Source organism: Penicillium crustosum (assembly GCF_028827405.1).
Source record: "Penicillium crustosum strain IBT 35664 chromosome Unknown utg000004l_segment0_segment0, whole genome shotgun sequence".
In the NCBI taxonomy this organism is placed as follows: domain Eukaryota; kingdom Fungi; phylum Ascomycota; class Eurotiomycetes; order Eurotiales; family Aspergillaceae; genus Penicillium; species Penicillium crustosum.
In genome coordinates, this window is record NW_026623125.1 from 38,461 (window position 1) to 59,438 (window position 20,978).

At 46.0% G+C, this 20,978-nt stretch overlaps 2 protein-coding genes across 2 annotated transcripts; one reads left to right on the forward strand and one right to left on the reverse strand.

Moving 5' to 3' along the window:
- Positions 1-1,600: 1,600 nt before the first annotated feature.
- N7487_009079 (uncharacterized protein) lies at positions 1,601-5,453 on the forward strand (the record flags this gene model as incomplete). The annotated part of the gene is made up of 3 exons (XM_056876809.1): positions 1,601-3,455; positions 3,483-4,270; positions 5,214-5,453. 3 exons carry the CDS (start codon positions 1,601-1,603, stop codon positions 5,451-5,453), a joined length of 2,883 nt encoding a protein of 960 aa, XP_056725389.1.
- A 9,474-nt stretch (positions 5,454-14,927) lies between these two features.
- Positions 14,928-16,391, reverse strand: N7487_009080 (uncharacterized protein; the record flags this gene model as incomplete). Its single annotated transcript, XM_056876810.1, has 1 exon — positions 14,928-16,391. The coding sequence occupies one exon, from the start codon at positions 16,389-16,391 to the stop codon at positions 14,928-14,930; it is 1,464 nt and encodes a 487-aa protein (XP_056725390.1).
- Between the last annotated feature and the right edge of the window lie 4,587 nt (positions 16,392-20,978).

The window sequence follows — 20,978 nt, forward strand, 5'->3', positions numbered from 1 at the left end:
CCAGGGGGGGGCAGCAGCTTAAATAGATCTATGGCCGGGAGTTGCTTGTATAAGGAAAGGGAGAGAATAACTAAAATAAATCAGGATGTAGTTTCTGACCAAGGTCAGAAAATAGGTGTAGGAAGGCGGATGCATGATCGTGACAACCGTGGTGGATATATATATATAGGATGTTAAACTGCATGACATAAAATATTAGAATACTATGGGCACCACTTACCCCCCTAAGGCCTAATTTCTGACCGAGGTCAGAAACTGTAGTTGTATAGTGTGATTTAATACCTAGGAGTACTGAGCAGTGATAAGGATATATCAAAATGTAGAAGGTCAATATAGTCCGATATGCGGGACGACTATGTGGTTCGGTATGCGGGACGACCACGTGGTCCGGGATGCAGGACCACTACATTTTGGTCCGATAGGGAGGACTACTACATTTTGGGTTATATTATGCTACTTTAAGTGGTGCTGGAGCTTCTAGCCATAATTTCTAACCGCGGTCAGAAATTAGACTAGTTTAGGGAAAATTAACAACTGCGTGCGTATGGTAGAAATATAGCAATTTGACGTGGTCGGAAATGCAGGAGTTTAACGTGGTTCAAAATGTAGGAGATAGAGATGGTCGGAAATGCAGAAGTTCGAGGTGGTCCAAAATGCAGAAGTTGAACGTAGTCCAAAATGCAGAAGAAGGGGATGGTCGGAAATACAGAAGTTTAACGTGGTCCAAAATGCAGAAGAAGGGGATGGTCGGAAATGCAGAAGTTGAACGTGGTCCAAAATGCAGAAGAAGGGGATGGTCGGAAATGCAGAAGTTGAACGTGGTCCAAAATACAGAAGTTAAACGTGGTCCAAAATGCAGAAGAAGGGGATGGTCGGAAATGCAGAAGTTGAACGTGGTCCAAAATGCAGAAGAAGGGGATGGTCGGAAATGCAGAAGTTGAACGTGGTCCAAAATGCAGAAGTTTAGTTTAGATGACTTCTTCTGCATTTTGGACCAAGCCGAACTTCTGCATTTTCGACCAAGCCGAACTTCTGCATTTCTGACCATCTCTACCTACTGCATTTTGGACCACAGTCAACCGCTCTATTTCGTACTATATTGTACTACCATAAGCGCTACTAGACCTTTCAGCCAGATTTTCTGAGCGCGGTCAGAAATTATACTCGTTTAGTGATATTTGACAACTGCCGGTATGTTTGAAAGAAACTCGCTCTTTCAGTTTGTTTATGGTCTTTTTTTCGCGAAAATACTCCCGACTGCGTAATAGCAGCACTCAATGGCTGGGCTCAATAGCTATACGTCCAAAGAAACTCGCCCAAAGAAACTCGCCCTTTCAGATTATTTATAGTCTTTTTTTCGTGAAAATACTCCCGACTACGTAGTGGCAGCGCTCAATGGTAGCGCTTAATAGCTATGCGTCAAAGAAACTCGCTCTTTGAGTTTATTTATAGTCTTTTTTCGCGAAAATACTATTAGCTATGCAATACTAAGACGTACAAACAGTTATATTAAGATACTGAGGAGAGAACTTACGTAGTTTCTACTTGAACCAGCGTATTTACGTGGATTTCAAACTTGATAATCTCGGTTGACTTCGCCATGTCAACAGTGAGCAGTGACCCCAACGCATATGAGGCGATAGACCAATCCTTTGCCTTCGCCGCAACGCTAAATCTCAACGGACAGTATGTGAGGTCAATTGCGGAAGGGCTCACGATAATCAAAACCCTGTCGCCCCGGGATATTTACCCGGCCGCGTTGATGATCCAGGATCATGCCCACGGCGTCATGGGGGACGCTGTAAGGTCGTTACAAGAGGTACATGACTTTGTTGAACATGGAGAGTTCTGGAGGATGCATGAAAAAAGCCTGGAATCATTCCGAGACTCATGGCAGGTCACACGGGATGCGATAAAAGTCCAGGAAGGGCTCGATCGGTTTAAGGCGAATGTACGGAAGCGAGCGATCCTCCAGTGGGGCGAGCAGCGGGCCAACACTCTTCTGATACGCATAGGAAGCTACGCCATGCTCCGAAAGGTCAGTAAGACTATCAGTGAGGGGCTATCGTACCCTGAGCTCCAAGCTGCTATCAACAACGCGATTGTGTACCGGAAGTCTAGACGTGGCCGTGGCATTCGCCAGTATGCTCGAATCATGCAAATTGATCTCGACGTAGCGCTAGCGCAGCGGAATTTCGAACCTCTCAATCCTGAAACCCTATACACGCTCGCGCTTGGGGTAGATATGGATGGATTTATCTGCTCAATTCGACCAGGTTGCCAAATACGGGCTACGGGCATAATACCACCAGTACCGCTAGTACAACCTGCGGGGGCCGCGAACGCTATAGACCCCCCGGAGTCCCTAGAGAAGAGACCCCGCGACGAGACGCCATCATCAATATTATCACCGTTGTCATCTTTGCCATCAACCCCCTCTGTTCTATCTGACGACGAGCAGGACGACGAGGAGCAAGACGACGAGGAGCAGGACGACCAGGACGATGACGACGAGGAGCAGGACGACCAGGAGCAGGACGACCAGGACGATAACGACGACGACGAGCAGGACGACGAGGAGCCTCTTCCTCGCCCTCAAAAGCGATTACGCCTAACTCCTAAGAACCCACTTGCCAGCTGTGGCTGTGCTCTTACAAATGCCGCAATTCGGCGTCTTCTAAGGGGGACCGAGCTCCCTACCGATACCCTCAAGAAGCAGCTACTCCGACAGGTTGGAAAAGCAATGGCGACCCGGAGTGCTGCATATACCTCTCCATCACTATCTCTCTGCAATCTCCATACCCACGGGCTATGTAAACGCTTAGGCCTTTACTGTCGTAACCCGTACAAAGAATTACTCCGGCGGTTGCGTGAGCTATATGCAAATCTTGGGGAATGGGATCAGATGAAAGGTCGGTATAAGGGTTGGTTTAAAAACGTGACAAGTAATCTAGAATCGGGATGGCGGTTCCCGGTTGCGGGTTCGGGTATGCCGAGGGTTGCGAACCCGGTGCTGATACAATCGCTAACGTTCGCTCGACTGTATAAGCGCTGCTGCGGCCGAGACGCCGACCCTGCGGTTTGGGACCTCGGGCAGCAGCTAGATCGAGACGGAAGTATTGTGCTACCAGGGCTGTTTGAATGGCTGGGGGAGGATTTCGACGGGAATCACCCGGGTGGCCTACGGCATCTGATCATGGAGGAATTCAATATGTACGACTGGCATTACCTGGCCCGCCCGTCTAAGCCTCGTATTGGTTGGGCTAGGAATATGTGGTTTAGCTTAGTACAGCAGATGGTTCGACAGGACCCCGCATACTATGCGTTCTACGTCCGATGCCGTCCGGATCATGCGTGGAAGCTGGTATCATTCCCCTACTATGCCAAACGGATATACCCCGGAGAACGTACCTTCTTTCGCCATATTGACGTCAATATCATCGACTTTGTCCGCAGTGGGCGGGGGGTCAATGCGCTCTAAGGGAGTCTCGCTCTCTCCGACGAGGATAGCGGCAACTGCACCGAGTTACTCCTAGGGATGCATCGCGAGATCGCTACGTGGCATAGGCGGCTGGTCGACAGAGGGTATGCCAAGGATGGGTATGTGCAGCGGATTGACGCCGACATGTGGACCGAGGATGATGAGGCCCACTTTGGCTATGGATGGACTAAGCAGGTCTGCCGGTTTGGGGATGTCCGGCTAAGTTTACCTGGCCTACCTCACGGGTCTACCGGCCCGGCGACTGCCCACCGTGTTAATATCCTGCCCTGGTTCGTTGCGATCGGCGATGATCACCAAACCTTGGACACCGCGGAGTCGGGTACCTGGGATGACCTCTCGCGCTGCCATCGGGATTTCGACTCGGGTACCAAGACACCCTCCGGTCTGCCGAACAGCACGTACGGTGGTCGGGTGGATCATATATTTCCCGCGACCGTGCGGCTGGGACGCCTGGGGGCGATTTCAGATGCCCTGGTGGGCCAGACGCGATGGGATACAGTAGATGTACGGAGGGAGCTGGATGTTTTATTCGGGGACGACGATGATATGGCTTGGGGCTATGTGCAGTCCTGGAGACGTAACGCCCAGCAGCTCTACTGTGATGCGTTTGAAAACCTCGTGTTAGCTGAGAAGGATGCCTTTGGGGAGAATTCCTACTTCTACCGGAGGGAACGAAATCTGTCTACGATCCCGGAGTTCGTTCGTGATGGTATCGAAGATGCTAGGTCCCAGCGTCCCCTAGGTACCCCGGAACCCCCTGATGCTGAAGTAGGTGGCCTTACTGCGGGTACCGAATATATAGAAGCTGATAAACCGACGGACATTGGTATTGGTATTAGGCAGGATGAAAGCTTAGACATTTAGTGTGCGGGATTATTTAGTGAATTAAGCATTGAATCGTCTGTTTCTTATGATAATATAATACAGAAGAAGAGCTCGTACTACTATAAGCACTACGAGACCTTCCAGCCAGATTTTCTGACCGCGGTCAGAAATTATACTCGTATAGTAGTAATTAACTATTAGAAGCACCAACTAGTATCTAAAGTTGATTTAAATAGAAATTGGACGTGGTCTAAATCTAGGAGTAGGCGATGGTCGGAAATGCAGAAGTTGGCCGTAGTCGAAAATGCAGGAGAATGGGATGGTCGAAAATGCAGAAGTTCAGTTTGAACGACTTCTTCTGCATTTTGGACCAACCCGAACTTCTGCATTTTCGACCATCGGATTATAATCCATTTTTAACTATACCCAACTACTATATTTCAGACTATATTCTCCCTTAATAAGCAGAAATTATACTTATATAGTAGTAATTAACTATTAGAAGTACCAATTGGTATCTTTTTTATCTTAAAACAGATATATGGCGTGGTCAAATTTGTGGGAGTAGGCGATGGTCGGAAATGCAGAAGTTCGGTTTGGTCTAAAATACAGAAGTTCAGTTCAGATGATAACTTCTGCATTTTAGACCAAAGCTTCCCTTTTGGGAATTTTCGACTAAACGCTAACCCGATTCGGAATTTTGAACTAAAGCTACCGATCCAGTTAACAAACTTCAACCCCTTCCAAAGAATTAAATAAAATAGATAAAATTATACAGGCTTCACATATAGGTTTATATATACTATGAGTTTGTCTAAAAAATATAAAAAATATAAATATCATAGAATAGAGGCTTTAATATGTGCCTGTATTCGGCTAATAGAAGCTCGCCTGGAAGAGCACCGGGACGTATGTGAAACACCGACGAAACGACGGTACCCCGGAAGAGCTCCTAGATTACCTAGAAAAGATCTATGGTGACCCAAACGCACAAGCACGGGCTGCCCGACGCCTTCACCAGATCAATCAATCTGAAGGTATGGCTTTCTCGAAATTCCTACCACGGCTAGAAAAGGAGTTCGCCGACGCTGGAGCACTAGAATGGCCCGACGAAGCTAAGCGATAGATCTTGCTCGGTTCCCTAAATCGAACTATGAGCAATTCGCTGATGAATCGTGGTATACCCGCCACCTTCTAAGGCTTAATCTCCCGTCTTCACGAAATTAGCATAGATATGGACGCGTTGAATATAAGTAAACCGCCCACTCGCCGCTCTACGAAATCTGTAGATGAAATGGATTGGACCCCGACGGTATCGGTAAACCGCGTCGATCCGCACGCGAATCACCGACGAATCAGTCGCGAACGCCACGAACGACCAAAGAGAGCACAATGGGTTAGTGAAGAAGAGATAAGCAGCCGCCGGGAAGAAGGCCGCTGCCTACGTTGTGGAAAGCCCGGCTGCTGGATTTCGGAGTGCCCGCTCTTACTAGTAAGACGCCTAGAGCAGAAAAACCGCGTGGCGGCAAGTAAGCCGAAAAGGAAGGAGGATCGCGATAGTAGCGAAAAGCCGCCGAAATATAAACGAACCGCCCGTATCAAGAAATCGCGAGCAGTAGTCGAGGAAGATACCGAACCTAGTTCGACAGAAGAGAGCGTACAGACCAATAGTGAGTCGGAAAACGAGTAGCTCCTGTTCTTAGCCGCGAGTAGGAGCGAAAGGGGGTCGAGAAACTAGACAGAAGCGAGGAACCACCGTTCCTAGTTGACGTTAGAGTGAATAGGATCCAGTTTGCAGAAGCACTAGTCGATTATAGCTGTCTAAGCTACGCAACAGTAAATAGAGTACTCGCTAAATCTCTCGACCTTCCGCGCATACAGATTCGTCCCCGACAGCTAGACGGAGTGGTAGCGAATCAGGGCCGAATCACCCACGTCACGTATTTCAATACGGATATCCACGGCTACTAGAACGGTACGATCTTTGCGTATATCATTGAGGACCAGATAGACGAAATCATTCTTGGCCTCCCGTGGATCAAGGACGTCGATGGAATATACTCGCCGAACAAAGGATATATAGACATTTTCTCTAAAACCAGAGAGAAAACTAGATGCTGGAATCGAAAGAATAGGACTATCGGACCGGTCGGTATAAAAGCACTACGTGTTAACCGCGCTTCAGCTAAGTCGATTCGGCAGCTATTCGATAGTACCCCTCGACCGGATCGCCTACAGATTGGGAAAGTCACGCTAGACGATATCGACAAAGCACTACGACCTAAGAAGCATGTCGATTTGAAGGAAAAGCTACCGAAACGGTACTGGCAATGGCTGGATGTCTTTAGCTAACAGTTAGCTGATAAGCTACTACTATATCGACCTGGAATCGACCATAAGATACCACTGAATCGCGACCGAAATAGTAACGAAGAATACCCGCCTTACGGTCCACTATACGGAATGAATAAAGATGAGCTTTTATACCTACGAAAAACGTTGACAGATCTACTGGATAAGAACTTCATCTGTGTTAGCAAGTCACCTGTAGCCGCCCCAGTACTCCTAGTGAGGAAACCGGGCGGGGGAGTTCGATTCTGTGTCGATTATAGGGGGTTAAACGACCTAAGCGTAAAAGATCGCTATCCACTACCCCTTATCCGAGAAACCCTACGGAATATGGCGAAAGCGAAGTGGTTTACGAAACTGGATATTATCGCAGCGTTTCACAAAGTACGGGTAGCACCAGGAGAGGAATGGAAGATAGCGTTTCGTACCCGATACGGCCTCTTTGAGTGGAATGTTACGCCTTTTGGCCTCACCGGAGCGCCAGCGACATTCCAACGGTTTATCAACCAAACCCTACAAGAGTACCTCGACGACTTTGTATCAGCGTATGTCGACGACATTATCATTTACTCTAGCGGTTCAATAGAGGATTACCGCTGAAAAGTATACGAAGTGCTACGGAAGCTTAAGGACGCGGGGTTGCAATGCGATATTGGAAAGTCGGAGTTCGAACAGAGCTCTGTTAAATACCTTGGATTCATTATCCGTGTAGGCGAGGGAATTCACGTGGACCCGAAGAAAGTGGAAGTAATACGTGCGTGGGAAGCCCCGAAATCAGTACGCGATATACGCGGATTCCTCGGATTCGCTAACTTCTATAGATCGTTTATACCCCGATTCGCTGCCTTATCGGCACCGTTGACCCGGCTTACGAAGAAGGACGTGGTGTTCCAATGGGATGAAGCTTGCCAGCAGTCCTTTACAGAACTTAAGGACCTCTTTATTAACGCCCCAATCCTAGCACACTTCGAAGAAGAAAGAGAGACGGTAGTAGAAACCGATGCATCCGGATGGGCTACGGGAGCTGTACTATCTCAACGACAAGACGACGGCCAGTTGGCCCCCTGTGCCTATATCTCGCAGAAATTGACCCCAGCAGAGTCGAACTACGAGATTCACGATAAGGAGTTGCTAGCGATTATACGCGCACTACGGGAATAGAGGCCTAAGTTGAAGATGGTCCCACGATTCACTATCGTAACAGACCATAAAAACCTACGATACTTTAACAAAGCGCAGCACCTTAGTGAACGGCAGATGAGATGGGCAGGCTTAATGGCAGAATTCGACTTCACGTTATACTATCGGCCTGGGAAGCTCGCAGTACTTCCCGATGCACTCTTACGACGGGGCCAAGATATGCCACAGGATGCTACTGACGAACGACTATCGAATCGGTTCCGAACCCTCTTCGAAAAGGTCTCGGTTCGACTGAGCAGACTAAGATAAGTAGTTACCGATGCCTTAGAGGAAGAAGCGCGATTAGACTTCAATACCCCAGTTTCCCTCTTTGAAGAACCCGAGTTACAGGAGGAATGGAAGAAGGGCAGGGCGACAGATGGCATATATCAGCTATACTCCTAAGCTCTACAGCAGGGAGACCGCCGAATCGCCGCCGAAACGGGCGTGAAGACTAGCCTATCGGAATGTCACCTCGATGAACGAGGGCTACTATATTTCCGCTAGCGATTATAGATCCCAGACAGCGAGCCATTACGCACAGGGATCATCCAGAAGATTCACGATTCTTATATCACCGGGCACCCAGGACGAGACGCTACATACTCGATACTATCTCGACGGTTCTTCTGGCCCGGCGCAGCCAAAGATGTACGACGATTCCTACGAAACTGTACGGTATGTGGAAGGAGCACAGTCTGGCGCGATACGAAACACGGGTTGTTAAAACCGTTACCGATTCCCCAACGAATCTGGGCCGAAATAGCAATAGATTTTATCATAGACCTACCCCCGTCGAAGGAAAACGGAGCCACGAATCTATTGGTTATAACGGATAGGTTGACAAAAGGGGTTATCTTAATTGGTATGATAGAAATCACGGTAGGACGGGTAGCGGAAGTCTTCTTAACGCATTTCTATATATACCACGGACTCCCGCTAACGATCACGAGCGACCGAGGCTCGCAATTCGTAGGTGGGTTCTGGCGAATCGTCTGCGAGAAACTATCGATTCAGCGACGATTATCTACCGCCTTCTACCCCCAATCAGATAGAGCAACAGAGCGAGCGAACTAAGAGGTCGAACGGATTATGCGAACGTTTATTGCCTACGCTCAGGACGACTGGATAGGGCTACTACTAATAGTAGCTATCGCGATTAACAACCGAGACGCCTCCTCAATAGGTTTATCCCCGTTCTTCTTTACCTATGGGTATCATATCGACCCCCTAGGAATCGAAGACAGTAGTACGAACGCTCTCGGAACAATGATGACTCAGCCCGCACGCGCTGGCGAAACGTTCGTGAATCGACTACGAGAAGCCACCGATTGGGCACAGTCAGCGATTGCAGTAGCGCAGGAGAAGCAGTAGGAATATGCAAACCGATCTCGGCAAGCAGCACCTACCTACTATGTAGGAGATCGGGTATGGTTGAACCTACGAAACGTGCGCTCTCAGCGCCCGTCGAAGAAACTAGACTGGATTCATGCACAATACCAAGTTGAAGAGGTGCCTACGTCCCACACTGTGCGCCTCAATGTGCCTTCTGGCATACACCCAGTCTTCCACGTAGAGTTGATTCGACCTGCCGCAACGGACCCGTTTCCGTCACAAATCGTGGACGATTCGCAGCCACCCCCAGTTCTAGTCGGTGGCGAGCTGGAGTACGAAGTTGAAGAAATATTGTCGACACGGGAGAAACGAGTTGGTAGGGGAATACAGACTGAGGTTCTGGTGAAATGGGTGGGATATGCAGAAACGACATGGGAGAGGTTGGATCTGGTTGAGAGCTGCTCAGCACTTGATGACTACGAACGACGATACGGGCCCGTTCCGAGGCCCTCTCGGCACCGTTTCAACGCCGACGGCGACATCATCGTGCCTATTGTGAGGATCAATCTAAAGGGGGGTACTGTAACGGGCCAGAGCCCGGCTTGGATCACGTGAGGCACGTGCCCATAACATACATAAACCCCCATCGCCAGTAGATAGTTACCTTTTCTCTAAGATTGATGTAAACAGCATGTTGGCCTAGCCTAATTGAATCAATAAAGCTTCAGCCCTTCACAACAACTGCAGTTCTGCCGTTGCTTACCGCCTGCCGGGTTGAGACACGTGGAGGATGGTGTTTGCATGGTTTGCACAAAGGCCCCACAAAGGACCTTTGTGCCCACCAATCCTCTTCTTCCTTTTCTTTTTACTCTCTGTACTTAGTATTTTCGTTGAAATGCACTCTTTCGTTTAAAGAACTGGCTGGTAACAATCAGATTATAATCTATTTTAACTATACCTAACTACTACATTTCAGACTATATTCTCCCTTAATAAGCAGAAATTATACTTATATAGTAGTAATTAACTATTAGAAGTACTAATTAGTATCTTTTTTATCTTAAAACTGATATATAGCGTGGTCAAATTTGTGGGAGTAGGCGATGGTCGGAAATACAGAAGTTCGGTTTGGTCTAAAATACAGAAGTTCAGTTCAGATGATAACTTCTGCATTTTAGACCAAAGCTTCCCTTTTGGGAATTTTCGACTAAACGCTAACCCGATTCGGAATTTTGAACTAAAGCTACCGATCCAGTTAGACCTGGCATTACACCGCCCACAGGTGCAGTACCTCCGCACCTGCACCTGCACCTCAGGAGGTTCAGGTGCGGACCTTCGCACCTGACCCGCACCTGAGGGTCGACAGGTTCGGTGCAGGGTTACCCTCATCAACCCGCATATGCATAAATTTCTGACACCTTACCCCTTTTGGCTGGATAAAATGGATGATTCATCTCTGTTTTTTACACCTGTTCCGTCAGCCTGAAGCCATATCAGTGAATACTCTATCAACATAAGGATTTATGAACAAATACTTATGTAAAAGTAAACAGTAGGTATTGTTACCTATAAACTCTAAATAAATACAAAGAAATTCGACGTTGGAAGTGGTCAATAAGGGTTATTGACAAAACAGCATGTAAAGTTGCAGATATATATATCGAGTATGCTGTTTACCTTATGTATCTTCAAAGGCATAACTACAGTTTTGTGTAAAGAACTTCAAGATGTTGTCAAAATCACCTTATTTTGATATCATTGTAACCGTCAAATCTTCTTCTATCATGTTGTCTTAGAGAATTAAGAATATCTAACACAGATACATCATGAATTGAGTTCAAACTTCCCAGTTGTTAGACTTAGCTGTTCTGATTATAATATTTTCTCAACCTGAGGGTTACTTTGAGGTGCAGTGAGGTTTATTCAGGTTTACCCCTGAGGTGTAGCGAGGTGTACCGAGGTGCGATGAGGTTTAATTAGGTTTACCCCTCAGGTGCGGTGAGGTGCACTGAGGTGCGGTAGGGTTACTATACAAATTACCCACTGAACTAGCCAATAGGATCTACTTATAGATACTCAAGATGATAGATCAATTCTAGCATCTTGAACAGGGTCAAACAGAGGCCCCAAGAAGATCATGTATCTTTTCATGTAAAGCAATCAGTACGTTTTTTATCTTCTTCTTCTCTAGTATCTAGCTAACTGAACCTACTATGTCTCAGCTCTCAGACATCTACCCATCGTCTCACTTCGATAGTCAAGACGGGGTGCCATATGACGCGTTACACTTCCTCCTCCCCGAAGACTCCCTCTCCCAACGCGAAAGCCAGAGCCAGAGCCGGAGCCAATACCAATCCGAAAGCCAGTTTGGATCAGTTCCAGACCTTCTTAGCCCTCAGTCACACATTTCACCACTCGCTCCAGACACCCTTGCGCGAATTAAGCCTGACCGTATCAACGAGTTCATTATCTGTACACCAGAAATGACAAAGGAGTTCGTGGATTGGTGGCTTAAGACTGGCTATGGTAGGTCGAAGCAAAATCTCAATTGGGATATAAGTCCTACCAAACGTCGTGCAGATTGCTGGAAAGGGTTCCAACAAGTTGCAAACACCAAAGATGGAAAGCCAGGCGTTATGTGCAAACGTTGTCGCACAGTTCTCGCGCATCCAGCTACGAATCATACAGGGACATCAACAATGCAGAAGCACCTTGATGGTCCAAGATGTAGACAACGAGTACCGAAGCAGGCACTCCAGGGAACTAGTAGTGTCCACCAGCTACTTAGTGACGCAGTATGTTTACCTATATTTCTTGTTGAATATTAAGACGAATCCTTAATTAACTATATTTCAGGCTGAGAGAAGACCAGTACCTACCTTTACACAGCAAATATGGGAGCAGAAGCTACTTAATCTGATCACTGTATCACATTTACCCTTCCTCTTTGTCGAGCATCAAGAATTCCACGACCTTATCTCTTACGCCCAACTAGCACCTACACTACCAAGCATCCCATCAAGAAAGGTTATTCGTGAGCGTCTCCGAGAGTTCGTCAAAGAGTCTCAACAAAAGACTCTACAACAGCTCCCACCCAGTGCAAAGATGTCGATTGCCCTTGACTGTTGGACTTCGCCATTTAAACATGCCTTCATGGCTATCACAGGATACTTTTTAGACCAGGAATGGGAGTATCGTGAGGTACTCCTTGGCTTTGAGCCAATTTCTGGTACTCATTCTGGCGTTAACCTTGGTGAAGTTGTTATTCGAATTCTACAACAGCACCAGATCATTCACCGTATACTAGCGGTGACAACTGATAATGCGTCTAATAATAAGACACTTATCACAGCGGTGAATGAGTCAATCAAGGATCTACAGTCAGACCCGGAGATAGATTCGACAATTGTTCAAGTGCCTTGTCTTGCCCATGTCATTCAACTGAGTCTACTTGATTTACTTGGTAAGATCAAGGCTTCGCCGAGGAATGATAATGCTGAGTCAGAATTACCTGACGATCGGTTACGTCAACTCCGCTCGCGCCAACAGAAGCATGAGATCGCTGATACATTAAACAAGGTATGCTTCTATTTATGAACTGTGAATAATACTAACTATTACTTATAGGTCCGAGGTCTTGCAGTTTTTATCAACGGGAGCCCTCAACGCAAAGAAAACTTCTTAAACCTCCAGTCCAATACTCAGTCACAGCTCCTCCCAATCCAGGATGTTCGTACACGATGGAACTCGACGTTCCTAATGCTCCGGCGGGCAAGAAGACTTTATACTACGTACAATTCGTACTGTGCGGACTTCAATCAACCCTATTTCGCATTAAATTCAGAGGGGTGGCGACAGATTGACTATCTACTTTGTATCCTCCAGCCTTTTTTACATTCACCACATTGGTATGTCGTACCAAAGACTCGAGTATCCACCTTGTCTTCAGGATCTACAACAAGCTCTTTGATCATCTTGAAAGGTCAATATCTCAACTTCAGCGGAAGAAGGTTCACTGGAAACAAATGATGCTCTCTTCCCTTGAAGCTGCAAAAGAGAAATTGATCAAATACTATGGTATGACTGATAGTATTGAGGGTGATCTCTACGCAATTGGGACAATCCTAGCACCGTCGAACAAAATGCAATTCTTTTCAACAAGTGATTGGGACCCAGATCCAGAGACTGGAAAGGACTACAGAAAGGAATACCGTGAGAGTCTCCAGTCACTTTTAGAGAGGTATCGCCAACATGTACCATCAGATATGGTTCAGTCTGATAGCCATTTAATGACAACCGAGTCAGAGCTTGAGAGGGCATGTGGGCGTGATCTTTCAAAGGGATCAACTGGTCCGCAATATGACGAGCTCACTAAATATCTCCAGAGTGGTAAGTTAGCACTAAGTCTATATGATCATAAAACTAATATTCTTAGATACTATCGATGGTTCAGCTAGACTCTTCTGGAAGAATCATCAAAGAGAGTTCCCTATTCTTGCCCGCATTGCCCGTGATATCATGTCAATTCCAGCGACTGGTGCTGGAGTTGAACGTCTTTTTAACTCTGCCCGGGATATATGCCACTACCGCCGGGGTTCATTAAACCCAGAGACTATTCGCGATATCATGTTGTATATGTGTACAACAAGATTTGACTTGAAGGAGGAGCAGCGGCTAATTCTGCAAGAGTATCTTATGGATCATGAAATGGCAGCTTCAGCTGAAGCACTTGACATCCAGACACACTCCTTCGACGCTATCAGTGATGATGAGGAAGATGTTGAGGTACATCATGATATACCACCACTCTTAGCAGTTGCTGCCGGGAAGCGCCCTATGGTCTTTTCTGGTGATGAGGAGGAATCTGAAGGCGATGAACTTCCGGAGATAGATAAGGGCAGGGTCTCCGTGTCGCCTGACCTACCTGATACACAGCATCGTGTATCAGGTAGGATGCGGAAGAAATCGAGACTACTGGATGGGTATATAACTTAATAGTTTAACTCTTGAGAACATACTGTATAATAGATATTATCACTGCAAATGTGAGAATTGAAGCCCTATTCAAACATGAAACTATGACCTATGATATGCACTCAATCCTCTTGTAAGGCTATACAGTAATAAATCTTTAGCTTACAATTACAAAAGAATACAGCCCAATTCTACATAATTTATGCAATTACCCCCAAGTCACGTTTCTAGCATATTAGTCATAGTTTTCGCACCTCAGGGGCACCTCAGGGTTACCCTCATGAGGTGCGGTGCTCAACCTACCGCACCTGAGGGTCGGAATCTTTGAACCTACACCGCCCAAATGGAGGTGCAGGTGCAGGGTCGGTAGGGTTACCCGAGGTGCAGTGCCAGGTCTAGATCCAGTTAACAAACTTCAACCCCTTCCAAAGAATTAAATAAAATAGATAAAATTATACAGGCTTCACATATAGGTTTATATATACTATGAGTTTGTCTAAAAAATATAAAAAATATAAATATCATAGAATAGAGGCTTTAATATGTGCCTGTATTCGGCTAATAGAATCACTCCCCCCTCCCCCATAGGATAGAATTAAATAAAATAGATAAAAATAAACGGGCTTCACATATAAGTTTATATATACTATAAGTCTGTCCAAAAAATATAAAATATATAAATATCATAGAAAGGAGGTTCTAATATGTGCCTGTATTCGGCTAATAGACGCAGCTGCATTACTACAGACGTCGACACTGCAGTTTAACGATAAAGGAAAATCCAAACGGCCAAGGTGGGGACGACAATAGATAATCGGAATATCACAGAAAAAAGTTCCTCCGGATTTTGAGGGAATCCAGACTCGGCCCAGCCCGTATTTTCCTTTTGATCAGAGTGTGCCGGGCCTGAGCCAGTGGTGTTTGAACTGCTGTCAGGGGCTGCATTTGGCTCCGAAACAACAGCAAGGCGGTATACTGTAATGTAAAGGATTAAAATCAATATGATCTCGAGAACGCACGAGAGTTTCTCCTGTGTTAAACCGATAGCACGTGATGCTAGGGCTAGAGCTCCATAATAACTCGAAATTCCAGGTAGGAAGAGTATAATTAAGGCTTTGAGAACCTGGTAGATGATTGGAGCGACTTCGGCAAGGTCTTGGAATTTCCACTGGATCCGTTGTAGGATATGGATTTGGTCAACCAGACGAGTAACCAGGGGCGTAAAAAAGAGAAGGCGGATGACTAGTAATATGGAGGCAATGTAGACGAATAGGAATATGAACAAAGCAGCACAAAAGTCGTATAGCGTGGAGAGCACGCCATTTAAGATGTTTCCTTCCAGCAACCTGCCGGCAAGTTGGAGAATCACTGGCCCCAGTTCGCAGTGTAAAAGCCAGGTGGTAGACCCAACCTCGATCAATGACCACGACCAACAGATTGCACGCACAGATATGTGCAAGATCACGTAAATTAGACAACGCCAGTGCCCACACGTCCATTGGGCGGGGACATTTGGATCATAGACCATTTTTAATTTGGAAGTCTGCCCTAAAGGAAAGGACTGTGAGGCGGGTTTGGCATATGGTTCAGCCGCTGATAGTGAGAGCTGGCGTATGCGATCGCAGAGATTATCTGTTAGAACAGGGGTCGGTGCAATGTTTCTATGCTCGTTTCTTTTCTCAGATCTACTCGCTTCGCCCTTGTTTTTGCCATGGTCTTGTGTGAGACGATCGGCAGAAAAGACAGATCCCTCCACCAATACACGGCGAGGCCAGCCTTCACGGAGTTCATACGAAGCCACACTGTAAATCGTCGAGAGCTCAGCCAGCATGGTCTGTGCGATTAATGACGTCGTAATGACTTGGTTCGTTCGATCCTGCGTTGACGCTAGCAGCATCATGTACAAGGGGAGAGTTGCTCCAGTGAGAAATGCACGCCGTGCGAAACACGACCAGGACCCATGTCCGAGATGAGGTGGAAAACCATTGTGTACGAGGAGCGCTAGGCCAACATGTGTTTCAGCAATGTTCAACATTCTGTAGCCGATTAACAGGGTGACTACATTCGTGGCAATTGCACCGGACCGGAATGGAGAGAAAAACCAGATGTTCCATTTGACACCTTGAAGGAACGATTTTTGTAGATTAGGACTGATGAGGTAACTGATCGTCGCGGTCAGGAGAGAAAAGGTGGCTAGCAGCGACGCTGCGTGTTCGGAGAGTGCCATGTAGTTAGGTAAAACTCTGCAAGGATTCGGCAAGGAGAGGTTAAGGTCTAACCCCGAGTTCCGGGGGTAGGCAGAAGACTGGTATTGATATTTGGACAACCGCCTTTGGTGCTTCCAGTCCTGCCACTGGCGAAGTTGTGTCGGATAAAGGTTTGTGAAGAAGGCAGAAGGAATGAATCATGCGGCGCCTGCGGAGGTGTGATTATTCCGGCCCCCACATCCCTTTGATGATCAGGGGCTGCGAAGCTGTACCTGCGCCTCCCCGTTCCCAAATTTCCGCTAATCTGGGAATTACGTCGAGACTTAGGCTCGACATTTTGGGGCAATGTTATACTAGATATGGATCCTACCTCTGCTTAAAAAGTCTACCAATCGCTATCTAACGGAACAACTCGATGGTATACTTTAATTAGTCTTCCGCACGACCCAGTAAAACCCAGACCCAACCCAGACCCAACCCAGTCTGGGTTGGGTTTTGGGTCGAACCCTTCGACCCAGTAATGGGTCTGGGTCGGGCTGGGTAACCCAGTACTGGGTCTGGGGCCCCAAACTGGGTTATAAACAGTGCAAACACACTTTTATGAAAAATACACAATGTTTGAATGCTGTAATTGTAGTATTAACCTTTGTAATATTAGTATCTATTAATTAATATATATATATTTAATAGTAATTTATATCTATGTAAGTTTAGAATTATACAAATTCTAGTTTTGAAGTTGAAAATAAATTACATGGTATATGAAGAAAGTGATGTACCTTTCTGCAGGATATATATATATCTTTATAACAATAAGAAAACCCACCCACTTTTTAAATTCTATTCTAATATTTTTAAGTAATATATAGATATAATAGGTATATATATAAGCTTATAATATAAAATCTCTATTAACTTTAGTATAGTAAGTTATATTAGGTGTATTGGATATTACAAAGACATAAATTAATGCAAAAATTAAGTATAAATTATGCACAAACTGGGTCGAACTGGGCCTAAACTGGGTTTTCTGGGGCCCCAGTCACTGGGTCTGGGTTGGTCCTGGGTTACGAGGTTTCGACCCAGACCCAGACTGGGTTGGGTTCTGGGTCGAGACCTTCGACCCAAACTGGGTCGTGCGGAAGTCTAACTTTAATCCTCAGTATAAGAAATATCAGTATTATTGTATTTCACTAGACTGCGACATCGCCCGTCCATGGGCACCTAGGAGGTGCCCATCGCCCGTCCACGGTGGGCCTTGGGCTATTTGGATTTTCGAGTGCCCGTCCATAACGCCCAAGGCCCACGGGCATGCCCACGGCGGGCATGCCCACGATGCCCACCATTATATAAAGTTGTCTTAAATATATATAAAAATTAGATATATAGTAAATTTAGACCTTGCCAACTCCCATGGGAGTGGTCCCATGGGAGTGCCAAGAATGGGACTAAGCGGTCCAGTCCGCTCCCATGGGACTTTGATGGGACTCCCATGGGACTGTAAACAGTGCAAACATGTAGAAAAATGTGACCTGCATAACTTATGAAGAATGCCACTGTTTTTTTGGGTATTTTAATTACTCAAAGAATAGAGATAATAATACTTTGGGCTTGGTATTAGGACAAAAATAGTAGATTTGCAGTGCTATATCTAGAGCGCAATTTCTGATAGACAGTAGAATTTGATATTTTAACAGCTGTTAAAAAATTCTATACTAATCTATCTCTATTATGTATAAGTATACAAATCATCATCTCTTCGTCGCTTGCGTTCTCTTTGGGGACGTTGTTGACTGAACGGAATCACTGGTAATTGGTGGCGTATAGAATGATCTGGCTCTGCCTCTTCTGTGGCGGTATCCATATTGTCTGGATTAACGTTGTCGGCTTCATCGTCTACACTGTCTTCGCCATCTTCACCATCACTGATTGGCTCTGGCGTATAGTCAGGAAGTCCTGCCTCCCTTTGTTCGTCAATCTCTGTTCTTTCGTCTTGGTTAAGAACGGATTCAGGTTGAACAGTATCCTCAGTTTCTTCATCTCTAATGTCAAACCTTGATAAACAACGGAGCATCATTAGATCTTGAATCGTCGATTCATTTAAAGAGCCCCGTCGGTAATGGCAAATATCGCGAGCAGTACTAAAGAGACGCTCAACACCTGCGCCTGTGGCTGGGATCGAAAAGACGTCCCGTGTAAGTCCTGCGAGTGTCGGAAAGTTACGCGCATTCTCCCTCCAGAAATGGCATGGATTCGTTGCGCTCCATTCTATAGAGAGTTAGTAACGTGGTTCGTAAAATTGTAAAAGGATAGTATAAACTTACCAAGATTGAGATATCCCTTAAGTTCTTCTTCCCAACCAGTGGCTTTTGATGGTAGTGGGGGCGGTGGCTGATCCTCAGCGAGAAGGCTTGCCATTTCATCCTCTGTATAATATGCCGAAGGTATCGCTGTGGGTGGTACTTCCCTTTCTGGCTGATGTTTCGAATAGTCTTCAAGATGGCTATAAAGCGAAGACTTGTATATATCATGCCAAGAGGAAATAGTATCATTGAGCTGAACCTGACCTAACCATTCTGGGCCTTCAAAAAACTTGAGCTTATACTGGGGAGCAAGAATGGTACCTATGGCGTATAAGCTACCATGGGCTTCCTCTGTTAATTGGTAGTATACCGAAAGCTTTTCCCTTCCAGCTTCAAGAGCCGCTAGCATAGCCTTCTTCTAGGGCACCTTCTTACGACGAAGTCGGGCCTAGGATTGTTCAAAATGTGTGAATAGCCGGTTATATACCATAAAAACATTGTGAATGGTTGTTGTCTTGATCTTTGATAGACCGACCGTCCACTTGTAGAAAGGCTTTGTGATACAGAGTAGGTAATCGATTTGGCGCCACTCCCCTTTACTGATGTGGAACTCAGGGCGCTGGTGCTCTGTACAATACCGCTGGAATATTGTCTGAAGGCGCTTGGCACGCTGGAGCATAAGATATGTGGAATTCCACCGAGTGCGGACATCTTGGATTGGAGCCAGCTTTATTCCGTCGCTCTGGAGATTCAGAAAGGCCTCCCGTCGCTGTGGGCTAGCATTGATGAATACAGCGAAAGCGCGAACCTATAATCATGATTAATATAAGATACCTTTATAGAGGTTAGATATATACCTTTGCAAGTGTATAAATAATTCCCTTCTGTAGCTTTGCTTGCTGAAGGATGCCCCCATTTTCTTCTGACCATACGGTCGCGGTTTTATCATTCTTTGGATTGGCCTTCATCAAGCCAAGAAGATCTTTTAGACTCAGCTGAATCACATGGGCAAGGCATAGAACCCGTATAATCTCAGTGGAATCCGGGAGATCTATCTGTCGGATCGATTCACAAAGACTTTCAACCATAGTTTTGTTGTTTGACGCATTATCAGTAGTAATTGCAATCACCCTATCAACGATCCCATGGTCAGAAAGAATACCGAGGAGAACCTCTGCCAAGTGAGCGCCGGTATACTAGCCATGAACCGGCATAAAGCCTAGAAGTATCTCATAATATACCCAATCGATATCCACAAAATACCCTATGATCGCTATAAACGCTTGTTGGAATGGTGAGGTCCAGCAGTCAAGAGCAATCGAGAGCTTTGCCCCAGCGGGGAGGTGGGAGAGTAGCTTTTGCTGTTCTGCCTAGACAATCGATTAGAGTCGACGCCGCGCAGTTTTCGGTGAAAGAAGGCTCAAAGGTTGTGGTAAAAGCTGTGCCTCTGCTATAAGATCTTGGAATTCTTGGTGCCGGAGGATTTGAAATGGAAGGCGAGAGTTTGCGATAAATTTTACCTAGGCTCTCTCAAATCTTTGTAGATTAAAGGCCTTTCGAGTAGATACACGGTTTGACTAAGAATGATATAGAAGTTAGCCTTAGATAGATTATTTATAAGACCCTAGTCTTACCGAAAGTTCAAACGATTGTTGTATATCCTGTTGGGTTGAGTCCTTTTGTGCGCCAGTTTTGCATGCGCGGCTACTCAAGTGCGCAGTTAGGGATTCCGACCCATTCAAGGTTGATGATGGGTGCGATAGCACCTTTCCACATCTCCGACAGAGTGCCATTGGTTTTCCAGTTTGATAGTGTGCTACCTGGTCAAACTGATCCCAAGCAGAAGATATATATCGTGCTTCGAAGTTCACTTTATGGAGTGGAGGGTATGGATGAGCACCAGTTGTATTCCTCCACCATTCAATAAACTCTGCCTTATTCTCCATAGTCCAGAGAACCCAGAACTTTTGATTTCGTAGACCGATTCGACGAAGACTAGGTGGAAGAGGTGTTGATTCAATTTCGGACTGAACAACTGAGGATGGTGGTACGCTATAAATCGGCTGCTGGCTAATCGAATGGTCTGGTGTAAGGGGTTCATCTATCAAATCAAGATTATAGAGTGAAGATGGTGGAGGTATCCCAATTTGCGAGGAGGCAATCTGGGACGAAGGGCTAGCCTCAGCATAAAGATCGTATTGAGACATGATATTCCAATAATCATTATATCGTAGAGGACTGGGGTAAAGAGGGGAGGGACTTAGGAGTATAATAAGGATAGAATAATCTTGACTTACCTCTCAA